Below are 15092 nucleotides of genomic sequence, written 5' to 3'. Positions count from 1 at the left end.
TGTGTATATATATGTATATATATATGTGTGTATATATATGTATATATATATTCTTTTTTATGTTCTTTTCCATTGTGGTTTATCCCAGAAGATTGAATATAGCTGCCTGTGTTATACAGTAGATCTTGTTGTTTATCCCTTTGATGTGGTAGTTTGTATCTGCTAACCCCAAACCCCCAGTTGCCTCTCTATTTTAAAATAAACTTTTAGGGAGTTCCCATCATGGTGCAGCGGAAACAAATCCGACTAGGAACCATGAGGTTGTGGGTTCGATCCCTTGCCTCGCTCAGTGGGTTAAGGATCCGGCATTGCCATGAGCTGTGGTGTAAGTCACAGACACGGCTCAGATCTGGCGTTGCCATGGCTGTGGCAGCAGCTGTAACTCCAATTAGACCCCTAGCCTGGGAACCTCCATATGCCACTGGTGCAGCCCTAAAAAGACAAAAGACAAAAATAAATAAAATAAAACAAAATAAAATAAAATAACATAAAATTAACTTTTATTTGGGGATAGTTTTAGGTGTATGGAAAAGTGACAAAGATAGAAAAGGGAGTCCCATGCAGCCCTCACTCAGCCCCTGTGTTAATATCTCACCAAGAAGCGGAGGCTGCACAGTACGTGTCACGATTTCACCTGTTCTTCCCCCAATGGCCCCATTTCTGCTCCAGCATCCCAGCCAGGCTCCCATATTTAGTTATTATGTGTCCCCAGTCTACTTTGTTTCCTGGAAATTTCTTAGTCTTCTTGCATGTCCATGACTTGAGCTTGACCCTGATCAATGAACAGTGCCCCCCAGTCTGAGCCCATCTGTCCTTTTTCCTTGTGGTTAGATTGGTGCTGTGGGATTCACAGCCTACTTTGGATTTTTTTTTTCTCCTGCTTTAACTGGAGTGTCTTTGGGGATGCTGTAAGAAAAATAAACTCAGTAAGCAGAGCAGAGGCTTCAAAGATGAAAACCTTCTTGGAAAGAAGAAAGATCCTAATTAAAATCAATCTCTTTGGGTATTTGACTCAGTGACAGTTTCATTTTTTAAAACAGAATTATCGGTTTCCATGGAGTTTATCAGTGACATCAGTGAGAGACAGTTCTTCCTAATTAAATGGTGATTATAATGCTTCTGGGTTTGGGGGAGCTTCATCAGCTTTTACTACTTCCATATCTAGTTTAATTGAGTGTAGATCTTTATTAATTTACTTTTACAACCAAAAACTTAATGGATGTCAATCCAGACATTTTTCCCCAGTGAATTAATTTGAATTACAAACCCTTTTGCTTTTAGGTCAGTTGTCTTCCAATCACTCTGCACCAGGCAAGGGGTTTACAGCCACTCTTTCTTCCTGGGTCTGGTGGAGGTTTCAGGCCTTTACAGGATCACAGAATCACCTTTCAGATCTCTCGAGATTTGGGCCTGCTTAAGGCAGCATGTTCAGTGCTCACCTGGTTTTGTTTTTGTTTCCTTTTCCCTCGGTTATTTGGGTAACAAATTTAGTGATAGGTTCTATATACTCTCCCTTTCCTGTTTCCACCTCTGTGAGCTTAACCCCATCATCAAAGTCTAGAATAATCCGCAATAAGTGCAAACCTCTAGTACCTCCAACCCTAACTGTACATGGTCAGAGCAGAATGGCTGTTAGAACCAACTTACAAGTCAGGAGCCCTGGTTTCTGATTCCAGCTCCTCCACTCAGCCTCTCTACACCCAGGGCCAGTCACCTCTAGCTCTGGGCCTCTTTTCTTCTATAAAATGAGGCGAATGTCAGTAGTTGCCACAGGAGGTTAAGATGGGGAATGAAGGAGTTTATATGTGGGCATGTGCCTGGCACAGAGGAAGCCTCCAGTTATTGTTGGTTATGTTGTTATACTGGTGAACTTATGTGTTCAATATTATTTGTTAAGTAAATGAAAAACCATGGCCTATTTTTCCCTTTGAAATATATCCTTGTGATGATACCTAAAACTTCCTTATGGAGGGTAATAGACATGTACCTCAAGTTTCTTAATCTTAGCACTATTGACATTTGGGGCCAGACAGTTCTTCGTGGTCCACCTGTCCTGGAATTATAGGATGTTTAGCAGCATCCTTGGCCTCTGCTCACTAGGGGACTGTAGCACCCCCAGTTTTTTGTGTGTGTGTTTCGTCGTTGTTGTTGTTGTTGTTGTTGTTGTTTGTTTTTCTTTTTGTGGCCACATGTGCAGCATATGGAAGTTCCCAGGCTAGGGGTCGAATTGGAGCTGCATTTGATGCCTATGCCATAGCCACAGCAACACTGGATTCAAGCCACATTTCCAGCCTACACCGAAGTTTATGGCAACACTGGATCCTCACTGAGACAACATTGGGTCCCTAACCCATTGAGCCGCAGCGGGAACTCCAGTTCCCCAGTTTTGACAGCAATATCTCCAGACATTGCCAACCGTCTCCGAAGTGGGAAAGTCGCCTTTTGTTGAAAACCACTGATATAAACTAACATAAATAGGAAATGATGAGAAATGTGAAAAGAGAATCTTACCTCTCTTGTATGCCTTCCTTCTTCCAACTTGTTCTATATTCCTTTCTTTTTTTTTCTTTTTTTTTTCATTTTAGCCACCCCATGGCATATGGAATTCCTGGGCCAGAGATCAGATCCAAGCCACAGTCATGACCCAAGCCGCAGCTGTGGCAACACTGGATCCTTAACCCAATGTGCTGGGCTGGGGATTGAACCCTAGTCCCAGCGTTCCCAAAATGCCACTGATCCTATTGTGCCACAGCATGAACTCCTATATTCCTTCTTAAAAATAAATACTTGACACCTTTTTCGGTGAGCCTTTGAGCTGCCTTCTCCATCATTCAACTTATAGAATGTTTTCATTTTCTACTATTGCTACTAAGTTAGCTTTTCCTTTTTTCTCAGAAAAAGTGGGTTAACTTTTCCTTTTACAGCAGATGTGTATGTATGTTTTAAAAGAAAAAACAATATGTGATTGAATGTCTTCTCTTCTACATTTGGTCTATAGTAATAAGGATGCTTGTTTAGGAGTTCCCATTGTGCTTAGCAGGTTACGAACCCAACTAGTATCCATGAGGATGCAAGTTCGATCCCTGGCCCTGCTCGGTGGGTTAAGGATCCAACGTTGCTGTGGCTGTGGCTACGGCTGGCAGCTGCAGCTCCAGTTCAACCCTTAGCCTGGGAACTTCATAATGCCACAGGTGCAACCCTGGAGGTAGGTGTTCTGGACCCCACTCAAGGGCTTGCATCCTGAATTATCATCTTCACTACACCCAAAGTACCCAAGATTCAGGCCAGAGGTGGCACAGGAGGAAGCCTTGGAGGACTGGTCCACAGGGGGAGGGGGACTGGAGCTAGACTTTGAAGGACAGGTGACATGGGGGTGGGGGCTTGCTGAGAAATAGGAAAGGAAGTGAACCTGCCTCTGCTGGTCCCATGGACCTGACTTTGACTCTTGGGGGAGAGTGTCCTCAGAATTAGCAATGGAAGGTAGCTTGTTTTCCTTTAGTCCCTTTTAGAATGCTTTTGCTTCTAAAAAGTGGCTTAAAGGAAGCCAGCATCTGTATGTCGCACCTCCTAGAAGTCCTGAGGCAGGCAGTTACTGTGCAGAACTGGCCCTGAACTCCATGAGGACATCACAGACTGGGGTTTCATCCTTTTGTCCATTCAGCTCCTCCCCACCCCCGCCACCTTCCAGTTTGTTGACTGGTCACCTGTGATTTCACAATGGTCAGCAGAGTTCCAGGCTTCAGATCCGTGTCTCAGGATGCAGCAACATGGGTCCCTTTGATCTAGATGCAACAGCCTTCTCTTCGGGGCTCACTGGCCAGCTCTAAGGGAGGCTGGGAAAATGGGGAACAAGATTGCAGGTCATATATGTTAGAACAATAATCCTTAATGGGGTGGGGATGTTTTTGGTTCCCTGGGGGACATTTTTGGTTGTCACAACAGGTGGAATTCTACTGGCACCTACTGGGCAGAGACCAGGGATGCTGTTAAAAGTCCTGCAGTGCACAGGACATCCCCTGCAACAAAATAGCGATCTGGCTGAAAACATCAGTAGTGCCGGGGTTTTGAAACTCAAAAGTTAGACCAATTGTGCTGCATTGCCTAGAACTGAGTAGTTGCTGCCTTGAATAAAATAAGGACTTTGGGGAGTTCCCTTTTTGGCTCAGCAAGTTAAGAACCCGACACAGTGTCCATGAGGATGCATGTTCTTTTTTTTCTTTTTTTTTTTTTTGTCTTTTTGCCATTTCTTGGGCCGTTCCTGCAGCATATGGAGGTTCCCAGGCTAGGGGTCGAATCGGAGCTGTAGCCACCAGCCTACACCAGAGCCACAGCAACACGGGATCTGAGCTGCGTCTGCAACCTACACCACAGCTCATGGCAACGCCAGATCCTTAACCCACTGAGCAAGGCCAGGGATCGAACCCGCAACCTCATGGTTCCTAGTCGGATTCGTTAACCACTGAGCCACGACGGGAACTCCGAGGATGCATGTTCTATCCCTGGCCTCGCTCAGTGGGTTAGGGATCCAGTGTTGCCACAAGCTATAGCATAGGTGGTAGATGTGGCTTGAATCCGGCATTGCTGTGACTATGGTGTAGACCAGCAGCTGTGGCTCCTATTTGACCCCTAGCCCTGGGAACTTCCATATGCTGCATGTACAGCCACAAAAACCATAAAAAAAGGAAAAAAAAAATAGAGTACTTTGTATAGACAACTCACATCACTCAACATGGCAGCAAATGGACTCATTGACAGAAGCCCAGCTCTAGTCTTCATGGCTGCAGTCTTGGGCGAAACAGCATTGGGTGGGAGTTGCAGGAGTGGGGGGCGGGGGTCTCTTGGGCAGAAGATGGATACGTTGGCCTTTTAAAGATGCTCTGGGGAGTTCCAGTGGTTAACGAATCCGACTAGGAACCATGAGGTTGCGGGTTCGATCCCTGCCCTTGCTCAGTGGGTTAACGATCCGGCGTTGCCGTGAGCTGTGGTGTAGGTTGCTGACGCGGCTCAGATCCCACGTTGCTGTGGCTCTGAAGTAGGCTGGTGGCTACAGCTCCGATTCGACCCCTAGCCTGGGAACCTCCATATGCCGCAGGAGCGGCCCAAGAAATAGCAAAAAGACAAAAAAGTAAATAAATAAAAATTAAAAAAAATAAAAAATAAAAACACATAAAGATGCTCTGTATTATCTGAAAGGTATATGTAGAAAGTGCTAATCATCAGTACTTATATCATGATAAAATGACTATGTCCAGGCCTTTAATATTACTCTTACTAGTTATTTCTTAAGGAGGTGAATCCCTCATTTATAGCGTGACTCAGATTCTTGGGCTGCATTACAGTCAGAATGGCCTTTGTTCTTTGGAGTGTTTGTATTTTCCAAGATTATTTTGAAAAGGAGGAGGCCTGATCAACTTTTGACAGCTGTTCTTTTCTTTTTCCATTAGCCTTTGAAAAATGTCTCTTTCAAGCAGTGTTCATTAAGATTTTAATTTTGCAGTTTGCTCCTTTTTAAGTGACACGCAATTAATTAAGGTTTAATGTGTCATCTATTTTTTGCAATGACATTTTTACTGCCCCCTTTTCATTCCAGTCAGTTTATAAATTGTACTCTAGCTAATGAGTTCCATCCTGATTTCCAATTCCAAATAATTACCACTCTTCTACTATGGCTCTTCTTTAATGTGTCTCAGAATTAAGAGCATCACCAGGTGAGCTCAGATGAGCTGGGCCTGCCTGGGCCCTGAGGCCATTGGGGGCTGTGGGGCAGGGAAGCCACCAAGCCTCCTGCTCGTTTCATTCAACACAGAGTCCCCAGCCGTCGCATATTGGACACCCCAGTCTATGTGGGATGTAAATGCAGAAGCCTCTGCTGGGCTAGTCGCTGGGGAGCTTGCAGACTAGATAATTACCCTACTTCCCCACATTGCTTTGCCAGTGGAAATATGACTAATGGGACTGGAAATCCTGAATGATTTCTAACTGTATATGGGGCTGAGATGGGACTAAGATGAATTGAACAGCAGTTCCTTATTCATGTATTCATGTCTGTTTTACTACCAAGCTGAAACTTAGGAAGATTTCATCAAGTTGAAGTTTTTTGGTTTGTTTGTTTGGGGTTTTTTTTTGTCTTTTTTTTTTTTTTAGGGCCGCACACACAGCATATGGAGGTTCCCAGGCTAGGGATCCAATCAGAGCTGCCTCTACCAGCCTACACCAGAGCCACAGCAATGCCAGATCCAAGCTGTGTCTGTGACCCACACCACAGCTCACGGCAACGCCAGATCCACAACCCACTGAGCGAGGCCAGGGATGGAACCTGCAGTCTCATGGTTCCCAGTTGGATTCCGCTGCGCCACGACGGGAACTCCAAGTTAAGTTGAAGTTTAACTTTGCAATGTTAGGGAGGGGGCACTGGGTGGTGTGGGGGAGATTTATTAAGGAAATGACCATTGTAAGGGAGATTGAGGATGTAGGAATTTTCCAGAAAGATAGAACCCAAGAAAGATACATATTAAGGAATTATTTTAGGGAACTAGCTCAAGTGATTGTGTGGGCTTAGCAAGCCCAAGATCTGTAGGACCAGCCAGTGGGCAAGAGTAGATGCTGTAGTCTTGAGGCTAAATTCTTTCTTCTCCAGAAAACTTCAGCTTTTGCTACTAAGGCCTTCACCTGGTTGGATGGGGATCACCCACATTTTCGGTGGTAACCTCCTTGACTTAAAGCCAACTGATTATGGATGCTAACCGCATCTACACAATACCTTCACAGTAAACCTAGATTAGTGTTTGATTAAATCCCAGAGTAGGGAGTTCCCATCATGGCTCAGTGGTTATTGAACCCAACTAGTATGCATGAGGATGAGGATTTGATCCCTGGCATTGCACAGTGGGCTAAGGATCTGGTGTTGCCTTGAGCTGTGGTGCAGGTTGAAGACACAGCTCAGATCCCACATTGCTGTGGCTGTGGTGTAGGCCGGCAGCTATGGCTCAGATCCAATCCCTAGCCTGGAAACCTCTATATGATGCAGGTGTGGCCCTAAAAAGACAACAGACAAAAATAAATAAGTAAGTAAGTAAATAAATAAATAAGTAAATAAGTCCCTGAGTAGTAGACCCTGGCTGTGTTGACATAGAAAACTGTCACAGAGGAAGGGACTCCCCTGCAGGGCAGTGGGAAGTGCATCCAGCTGAGGGTCACAAGGTCTAAGACCTTCTCTCTTTCCAGCTTTGAGGCCTCAGGCAGTGCACTTAGCCACTGGGACCAGCATTTATTCTGTAACAAATATTTATTAAATGCATGCCTACTACCAGTCAGAACGATACATATTAAGGAAGCGAAAACAACTAAGATGTGCCTCTGTTCTGGAGAAGCCCACAGTTTGGTAAAGAGGACAAACCCACAGCCAGCTAACTACCAGCAGGAGCAATGAAAGACCACAGGTCTCCTGCAAAATAAGAACCATAGCCATCCTTACAGGAGATCTTAGAGGAAAGAGAGGTGATAAATAAATGGAACACTGAATGCTTTGCCAGTGACAGTTACTATTAGTAGTTATGGAACATTCTAGTAGATAATAAATAAATGCTTTGTCAGTGACAGTATTTATAGAACATTCTCGTAGCATCAGCTAAGTGTTACAAAGTACCTTTGTAGTCCGATCATCTCTCCACTGCTGGAAAGCCATGAAATCTTATGACTCTAAAAAATTCCGAAATTTAGGTGCTAAGTTTAGGTGGGTTTATTTAGGAAAGATAACCCATTAAGTGGCGCACTTCAAGGTAGGCTGTATTATGACAGTAAACACGGGGGATGAAGGTCAGCTGTGGGTCATTAAGGTGGCTCTGCTCCAGGGTAGAGTCTGTTACTGGGTTTTGGAAGTTTTGTCTTTGATCCATTTCATTGTCTTCTGTTTTCTGCCTGTGGATGGGAAAGGTTTTATTACATCAACCCATTCTTGTTTCTACTTTGTGGTTTTCAGGGGCAGATGTCCATGCCAGGGACCCCCACCGCGGGATGTCACCTCAGGAGTGGGCTACTTACACTGGAAGGTTTGAAGCTGTCCGTGTCATCCAGAGGCTGCTGGAGCGACCCTGCCCAGAGCAATTTGGGGAAAAGTACAAGCCAGAGCTGCCACCACCCTCCGAGGCAGGTCTGAAGCCTGCAGGCTCCAAAAACTGCTTGCAGAGGCTCACTGAGTTTGTGCGGTCCAAGCTGATGTCCCGCTCACACCAGGGCCTGGAGGATGGGGGGGTCCTGGACCACATGGTCAGGATGACCACAAGCCTCTACAGCCCCCCCGTGGCCATCATCTGTCAGACCGTGTGCCCGGAGAACCCCCCATGTGTGGGAAAAAGGCGGCTGGCGGTGCAGGAAATCCTGGCGGCGCGGGGGGACCTGCACATGCAAGCCCAAGAGAAGGACAAGGCAGAGGGGACCATGCAGCAATTCCGGACCTCCCAGACCGCAGGGGTCTCCAGAGAGGGGTCTCCCAGAGCCAGCCCCAGCCCCACGTCTTCCCAGCTGCCAGCTGCGCCACGGAGGACCAGCCTCCTGCCCCTGCAGCTGCTGCGGCGGAGCAGCGTGCGGCCGGGCGTGGTCATCCCCAAGGTGCGCATCAGCAAGGCGCCCGCACCCACCTTCCAGCCGGAGCGGGTGGCGAGGGGCAGCACCAAGGACAGCACGCACCTGCAGCTACCCAAGTGGCGGTACAAAGAGGCCAAGGAGGAAAAAAGGAAGGCGGAAGAGGCAGAGAAGCAGCGGTTGGCGGCCACACAGAAGGAAAAGCGGGCACCGTCCTGGAGGAAAAGGACGTGACCGGGGCTCAGCCGCCTGGAAGTTGTGTCGGGCGTGGGCCGGGGATGCAGTGCTGCCCAGAGCCCCAGAGGAAGCAGTGGGAAGGCTGTATGGGCTCCTCTCTGGGAGTGATGCGCCTGGTCCTGCCCTTGCCATTTATGCACCTCACATCTCCGTGCCCAGAGGCTCCTTCCTGGCTCCAGAAGACGTTCAGGTTTATTCAGGCTGCACCCAAGTGTGAGTTGGGCATAGCACAAATCGATTTGTCTAAAACCAGTTCCCCTAGCAGTCAGTACACCTAGTGGGCATTTTTCCTAAAAGTCTACCTTTAGAACCTCAGTTAAGAGAATTTTAAGACCCATTTATCAAAAGGGCATTTTCTGTATGGTTTTGTGTTTTTAATCACCGTCAAATTTGCAGCATTTTACCAGTGATGAGGCTCTTTGTATTTCCCACAGTTTTAATGTGTTTGTCTGAAGACCCTTTGTTTAAAATACTGTTTCTAGCAATAATTTTTTTTGATATCTCTATGATTTCACACAGAATTTGTGGCATTTCGTGTCCCCCTCCCCTTTTTTGCTGTTTGTTGCGGTCTTTGCCTTTCCATCACATTGTGGTTGCCTGTGAGCAATGTAGTTCTTAATTGGATTGTGATGCTATTTTCTTTCTATTCCATGGAGGCATTTACTTTTACAGCAAAATGATCAAGTAAGATAGAGGAATCAGGTTTCCTTGTATCTTGTTTTTTAAGCTCTCTTGTCCCTACAGTGGTACAAGTGAAGAAAATCCAATTGTCAAAGTATGACTTAGCATGCAGAGAAGCATGTATTGATTGCTAGAACTAAACTCATTTTAAGCAAAGGGTTTTAGATAAACTGCATACAAAGTCTTGAACACATTCAAACATAGATATGAGAAAAAAAAACATATTTAACAAAATGGGGTCAACGTAATAAGTTATTACTAGAAATACAAAATTAAGTCATATGTGCTCTTAGCTAAATTGAATTCTGATATCCTTAAAATGTAAAAAAAAACAAACAAAAAAAAATGCAAGAAGAATAAGGAACCCAGAATTCTGCAAACTACTGAAATGGGGGGAGGGTAAATTCTTAGAGGAATGGGGCTTAGGACTGAGTGTTAAGCAAACATGTTTTAAGCAAATTCTCCTAGAGTGAGCTGGGTTGCTTCCTCCTCCTGACTCAATTCCAAAGAATCCCTGGTGTGGAATTACTTTTATTTTTCCTTTGATAACAGCCCCTGGTGTTCATCTTACCCTCATACCGACTTTGTAGAATTTCCAAGATGCGGGAACTCTTGCAGAGCATGTTTGTGATTTGCCCCAGGCCCTGAGCTCTCTGCAGGAGTTTTCTGTCCATACTTTTTATCTCCAAAACACTGAGAAATCCTAATGACTCTCTGACCATCTGGGTTGTAGAGTGGCCCATATGCACTACCAACAGCACTTTATTTAAATACTCTCCTGCTCTGAAGCCATAGATTTAAAATATTATGTATCGATTTGGAAGCTCTTTGTTATAACCTTGGACTCTCAAGGGAAATTGTGCTCCCTGGCTATGTGGCTGACTGTCTGACTCATGATGTGGGCAGGGTGGTGCCCGCCTATCCCCTCCCCCTCCCACCATCAGACATCAGTTCACCAACAGGCCATCAGTCTGCCCCCGGACCGATGGAAGACAGGTGTGATAATGGTGAAGCTTTTAAAGTCAGATTTTACTAAGTCCCTCCGTCACCCCAGAAAGGCACAAGAAGAATGACACAGAGATCTGGACCCACTTTGAGCATCATCACTGATATAGTTGGCTGTGGGTCACCCTTGTGCCTAAGACTTGGGATTGACCAGGTCCCCTTGGATAAGATGAGAACTGCTTCCCAAGGTGGAGAGAAACACCCCTCGTTTCCCTGATGGTCCAGTCCACATCCTTTGAGATCATTTTTCATGTTTATATACTTTCATTGCTTTGAATGGCTGGGTGCATTTTTCTCACCCCAGGGTTGCCCTACCTCCTTACCTCCAGTGCAGGTCGGGGATGGGGCACTGATGAGCAGTGACCCCTTCTGCTCTCCAGATGTCCCCTCAGCTCTGTCACCAGATACATTCTCTCTGGTCCCCTTTGCCTTTCTTCCTCACTTGCTTTTTTCTTTTTTCACCTATTTCCTGCTCCACATTTGGCTCAATGCCTTGATCATCCCTGGCACCACTGCTTGAAAGGGTAGGGAAGCAAGGAAACCATGAGAGAGCAACGGTGTCCCTGTTGAATTTTTACATCACGCCCTCTAAACACCCAAGGGTGAATGGACGGCAAATTCCGCCAGCTGCCAGCACAGTACAGAATTGTGGCACAGTCCCCCTCCCCAGCCCCACTCCCTTTCTCTTCTTTCCAGAGGAAGACTGAATTCTCACTCCTGACAGATGACAGCACCACCCTGCTGTACAGAGGCGGGAGGATGCCCTGTCTCCTTGCACTCCTACTGTTTATTATCTGTAAATAGTGAATTTCAACTTGACAGGTAACTTCTCAGGGATTTATATATAAATATAGGTAGGGGGAAAGTTGAAGTCTATTTTAATACTTTTTAGCATTTGAGTGAGTGATGATTCAACTAGACAGAAGAAATATTCCTAAGAGTGTCAATGCTGCTTTCGCCGGGGAGATGCCTGGGAATTACCCCTCATCGTCGAGATTTCTTGATTGTTGGAAACCCCAGACTCTGGTAGCTGGAATGGCTTTGGAGTGAATGTGAAGTCACTCCAGTGCCTGCCAGTTGCCTCTTGTGGATGTCACCCTTGTATTTAAAAAAAAAAAAAAAAATCCACCTGTGTGTAGAGGTGGCTGTGATGACACGGATGGGCCATTCGTGACTTTTACCTCTAGAACCGGTTCCTCCCCATCTGATACTGGGGTGTGTGGGTGAGAATGACAGTGTTTTAATCTGCTTATGTGACTCAGATGTTCCACAGTCAACCCAGCGCCAAGCTCACCTCTGGGAGGGACGAGGGAAAAGCTGGGAGAAGGAATGACTTTGGGCCTCAGAGGCCATCAACCTTCCATGCCTTTGGCTATATTAGAGAAATGCAACACATAATATTATGGACCTTCGAGATGCTTTCTGAAGCACCTCCCCACAGGCTCCTGGCAGCATCAGATACCTCAGAAACGGAATCAGAAATTGCAGTCATTCGTCATCTCAACTTCAGGTGCTCCTGAGACTCGCTCACTCTGTGGAGAACGATAGAGTTCATGATGTCAGTTGGAAAATGGGACTTGTGGCTGCAGGGACGGGGGAGGGGGGTGCAGTCATGCAAGGTTACCTCTGCCCCACTTCCTTCCCTGCTCTCCATGGGTGATCAGATCTCTGGAAGTTCACTGAGTGGAGATGAGGCTGTGAAACTGAATCCCATCAGGTGGGGCCAGACCCCCATCCTGAAGTGGATGCAAAGCCTGCTGCCTCCAGGGAAGAATCATGGGGACTGAGTGATGATGCAAAGCATCCCTGAGAGGTGAATGAATGAGCCAAGCTAAGAAGTAGGTATGATTTGTCTCTTGCAGCCCTGGGCCAAAGCACTGTACCTCCGTCCTTGTCCACACTACATGAAGAGGGGAGACTGCTTTTTCATCGTTCACCCCAGCTTGCTCTTCGAAGTGAGTTCCAGCCCTGGTGGATGGCAGCTGCCCCTCTTCCAGCCCAGGTTCCCCTGGAGACACAAGCGTACTCTTTTCCATCCTCATACAATCAATACACGTCTTCCTTGTAGTGCTGAGATTCATGAGGAGGCATTGTAGGCTCCTAGTCACAATCATTCTTTTATAGGACGAAGTACTGGCACTTTGACTTTTTTTTTTTTACAGCATTTGGGGAAGTTTGAACAAGCTACCCAAGTATTCACTTGAGAGCCTTTTCATCCCATGTGAGTGACTGAATTCTGCACCTGGCTGTGGGTGCCCCCCATGCAAGATCTCCCAGGGCCCTGTTCTGTGTGTCTGGCCCTCAATTTCCTTGGCAACAGGCTCATGCTGGGCCCCCTTCAGCCGGGCAACTGCCTGGCTGACCAGTGTCTTCAAGGGAAGGAAGGGCAGAAGATCCATCACAGCCGATCTTATTAAACACAAAGTTCCGTTGATGACAAAGGGCGTTGGGGTAAATAATCAAGGCAGCAGGAGGGCTGTTGCCATAGAGAACCAACAACAGGACAGCTCTTCCTGAAGTGCTGTCCTCTCGATGCATTTAGAACTTATTTCAAATGTATGTAACTCTTGAGTCAGCTACTTGTTCCTGTGCCCTTGAATTCACATGTTTCTTAACATTTAAAATCAGTGGCTAAAAAATTCCTCTGGAGGGTTCCCCCCACCCCCAAAAGAAATAGGGAAAAAAAAAAAAAAAAACCCATCACTGCCTGGTTTGATTTAGCTCATTTTTAAGGGACTCGCTTGAAAGCCAGGGCTGTGTACCCAAGGTCCCCTCCCTGACCCAGCCTGAAGTCAGGCTTCTGTGAAAGGCACAGCCCTGTCTGCTCTGCTGGCTCTCAGCTGCAAGTGTGTGTGTGTGTGTGTGATGGAATGGGGAGTGTGCACACACATGCACACACACACACACTGGAAAGGCTCTGAGTTTTGTACTCACAGAGAAAGTCAAGTATCACTAGCTTTGATGGCTTGTGTTGGAAGATGGGACAGCCCAAGACCCCAACTGGGAGCACACCATCCAATGTGACATGGAAGACAGCCATTGTGTCACAACCCAGGTCTTCTAGTCAAGGGTGGTATTGGCTCTGGGCGGCTCATATAGGAGCTCCTGGGGGAAGTCCTGTAGCTGGACCTGGGTCACCTCTCTGCTCTTGACAGTGCATCCTTGACAGTGCATCCTTAGGGAGCTCCACCAGGCCCTCAGCTCATGGCTGAATCCCTTGCAGGTTGGGACCAGTCTAAACACAATCAGCATCTTACCCTGATGAGGCACTGGGATTTCCCCTAAGTCTGCTGAATTATTAGATACTAATTAATCAAAGCCACCACAATTTGAGATAAACTGTTTCAGCATAATGAGACACCCTTACACTGAGGAAAATGTAGGAGAGAAGCAAAAGGAAGCCAGCCATTGCAGGTGCCAAAGGGGCCGCTGTTGGTTTGATGCTTTATGAAATTTTGGGAGGTTGCATTGAAGCACTTTAAAACCAGTTTTTGAGAAATTCTAGAAGCTGGTTTGGAACTGCATAGCTCTGTCAAACCAGATGAAAACCAGAAAAGGATGCTATGAACCTGGTGATATTACCAGCAACCCCGTGAGCCTTTGGGTCACCATAAGGAGTTAGAATAATAGACCCCATTCAAATGAACAGGCAAAGCTAATCTCATTGGAGTTCTCTTCATTCAAATCCTTGTTCTGCCTGGCATATATTAGGGATCTGAGAATGTGTGCACAAGGGGCCAGGTTTCAGGTTATGTCATGTTGGTATAAGCTCTTTCTGAATGTAAAGCTATTTTCACTGTCATTTCTAACAATCTCATAGGTTTGTGTATATTGTAAAAATGTTGAATAAGGACATAATTGTCTAAATTTCATAGTGTTTTATTTTGAGGTGAGTTTTGTTACAGTTTATAAAAGATATTTTCCTATTTAGACCTCAGGGCTATTTGGAGACCTACAAATAAATGTGACCCCAGCAGTTTCAATTCTTGACATCTAAAAGATTAGTCATCTTTAAGGGAAATAGGATTATTCAGCAGAAAGAATGTGTCTTTTCCTTTTAACTTCTAACAAACTATGTATCTAAAGTTTAAATGTACAGCAAAAAAGGATACAGTCATGTAAAAATGTGGGAAAATTGTGGCTACAGAATTAAAAATCACCTGTGAAATAAACATTCTTATGGCACAATGGTGTGATATTTAAATAAACCTAAGTGTATGTAAATTAGAAAATGATATAAGCAAATATACCAATATTTTTAATGTTATTTATTTTGATCAAAATAAATATGCACTTCCTTCATCTCACACACTTTTATTTTTCACATTATATTTCAAAGGTAAGATTTTTAAATTCCTGAGCTATCCATGAATACTTCCACACATGTTAAGGTAATCTCTTTAAGGTGTTCCCTGGTGGCCTAGAGGTTAAGGATTCAGCGTTGTCACTGCTATGCCAAAGGTTTGATCCTGGTCTGGGAACTTTTGTATGCCATGGGTGTCACCAAAAAAAAAAAATTAAAAAATTTAAAATTCTAGGGAGTTCCTGTTGTGGCTCAGCAGGTTAAGAATCCAACTAGTATCCATGAG

At 45.5% G+C, this 15092-nt stretch overlaps 1 protein-coding gene across 1 annotated transcript in view; it reads left to right on the top strand.

Moving 5' to 3' along the window:
- The window catches only part of ANKRD33B (ankyrin repeat domain 33B), an 83513-nt gene extending 68708 nt beyond the window's left edge, over window positions 1–14805 (top strand). The window contains exon 4 of the mRNA XM_047768160.1: window positions 7979–14805. Coding sequence (XP_047624116.1) covers window positions 7979–8814 — 836 coding nt within the window. The 3' untranslated portion in view covers window positions 8815–14805. The remainder of the gene's footprint in view (window positions 1–7978) is intronic.
- Window positions 14806–15092: the final 287 nt, after the last annotated feature.

The sequence above is a fragment of the Phacochoerus africanus genome, chromosome 1 (genome assembly GCF_016906955.1).
Source record: "Phacochoerus africanus isolate WHEZ1 chromosome 1, ROS_Pafr_v1, whole genome shotgun sequence".
Taxonomy (NCBI): domain Eukaryota; kingdom Metazoa; phylum Chordata; class Mammalia; order Artiodactyla; family Suidae; genus Phacochoerus; species Phacochoerus africanus.
Note: the sequence above shows the minus strand (reverse complement) of the source record. Positions and strands in the feature narration are given on the sequence as shown.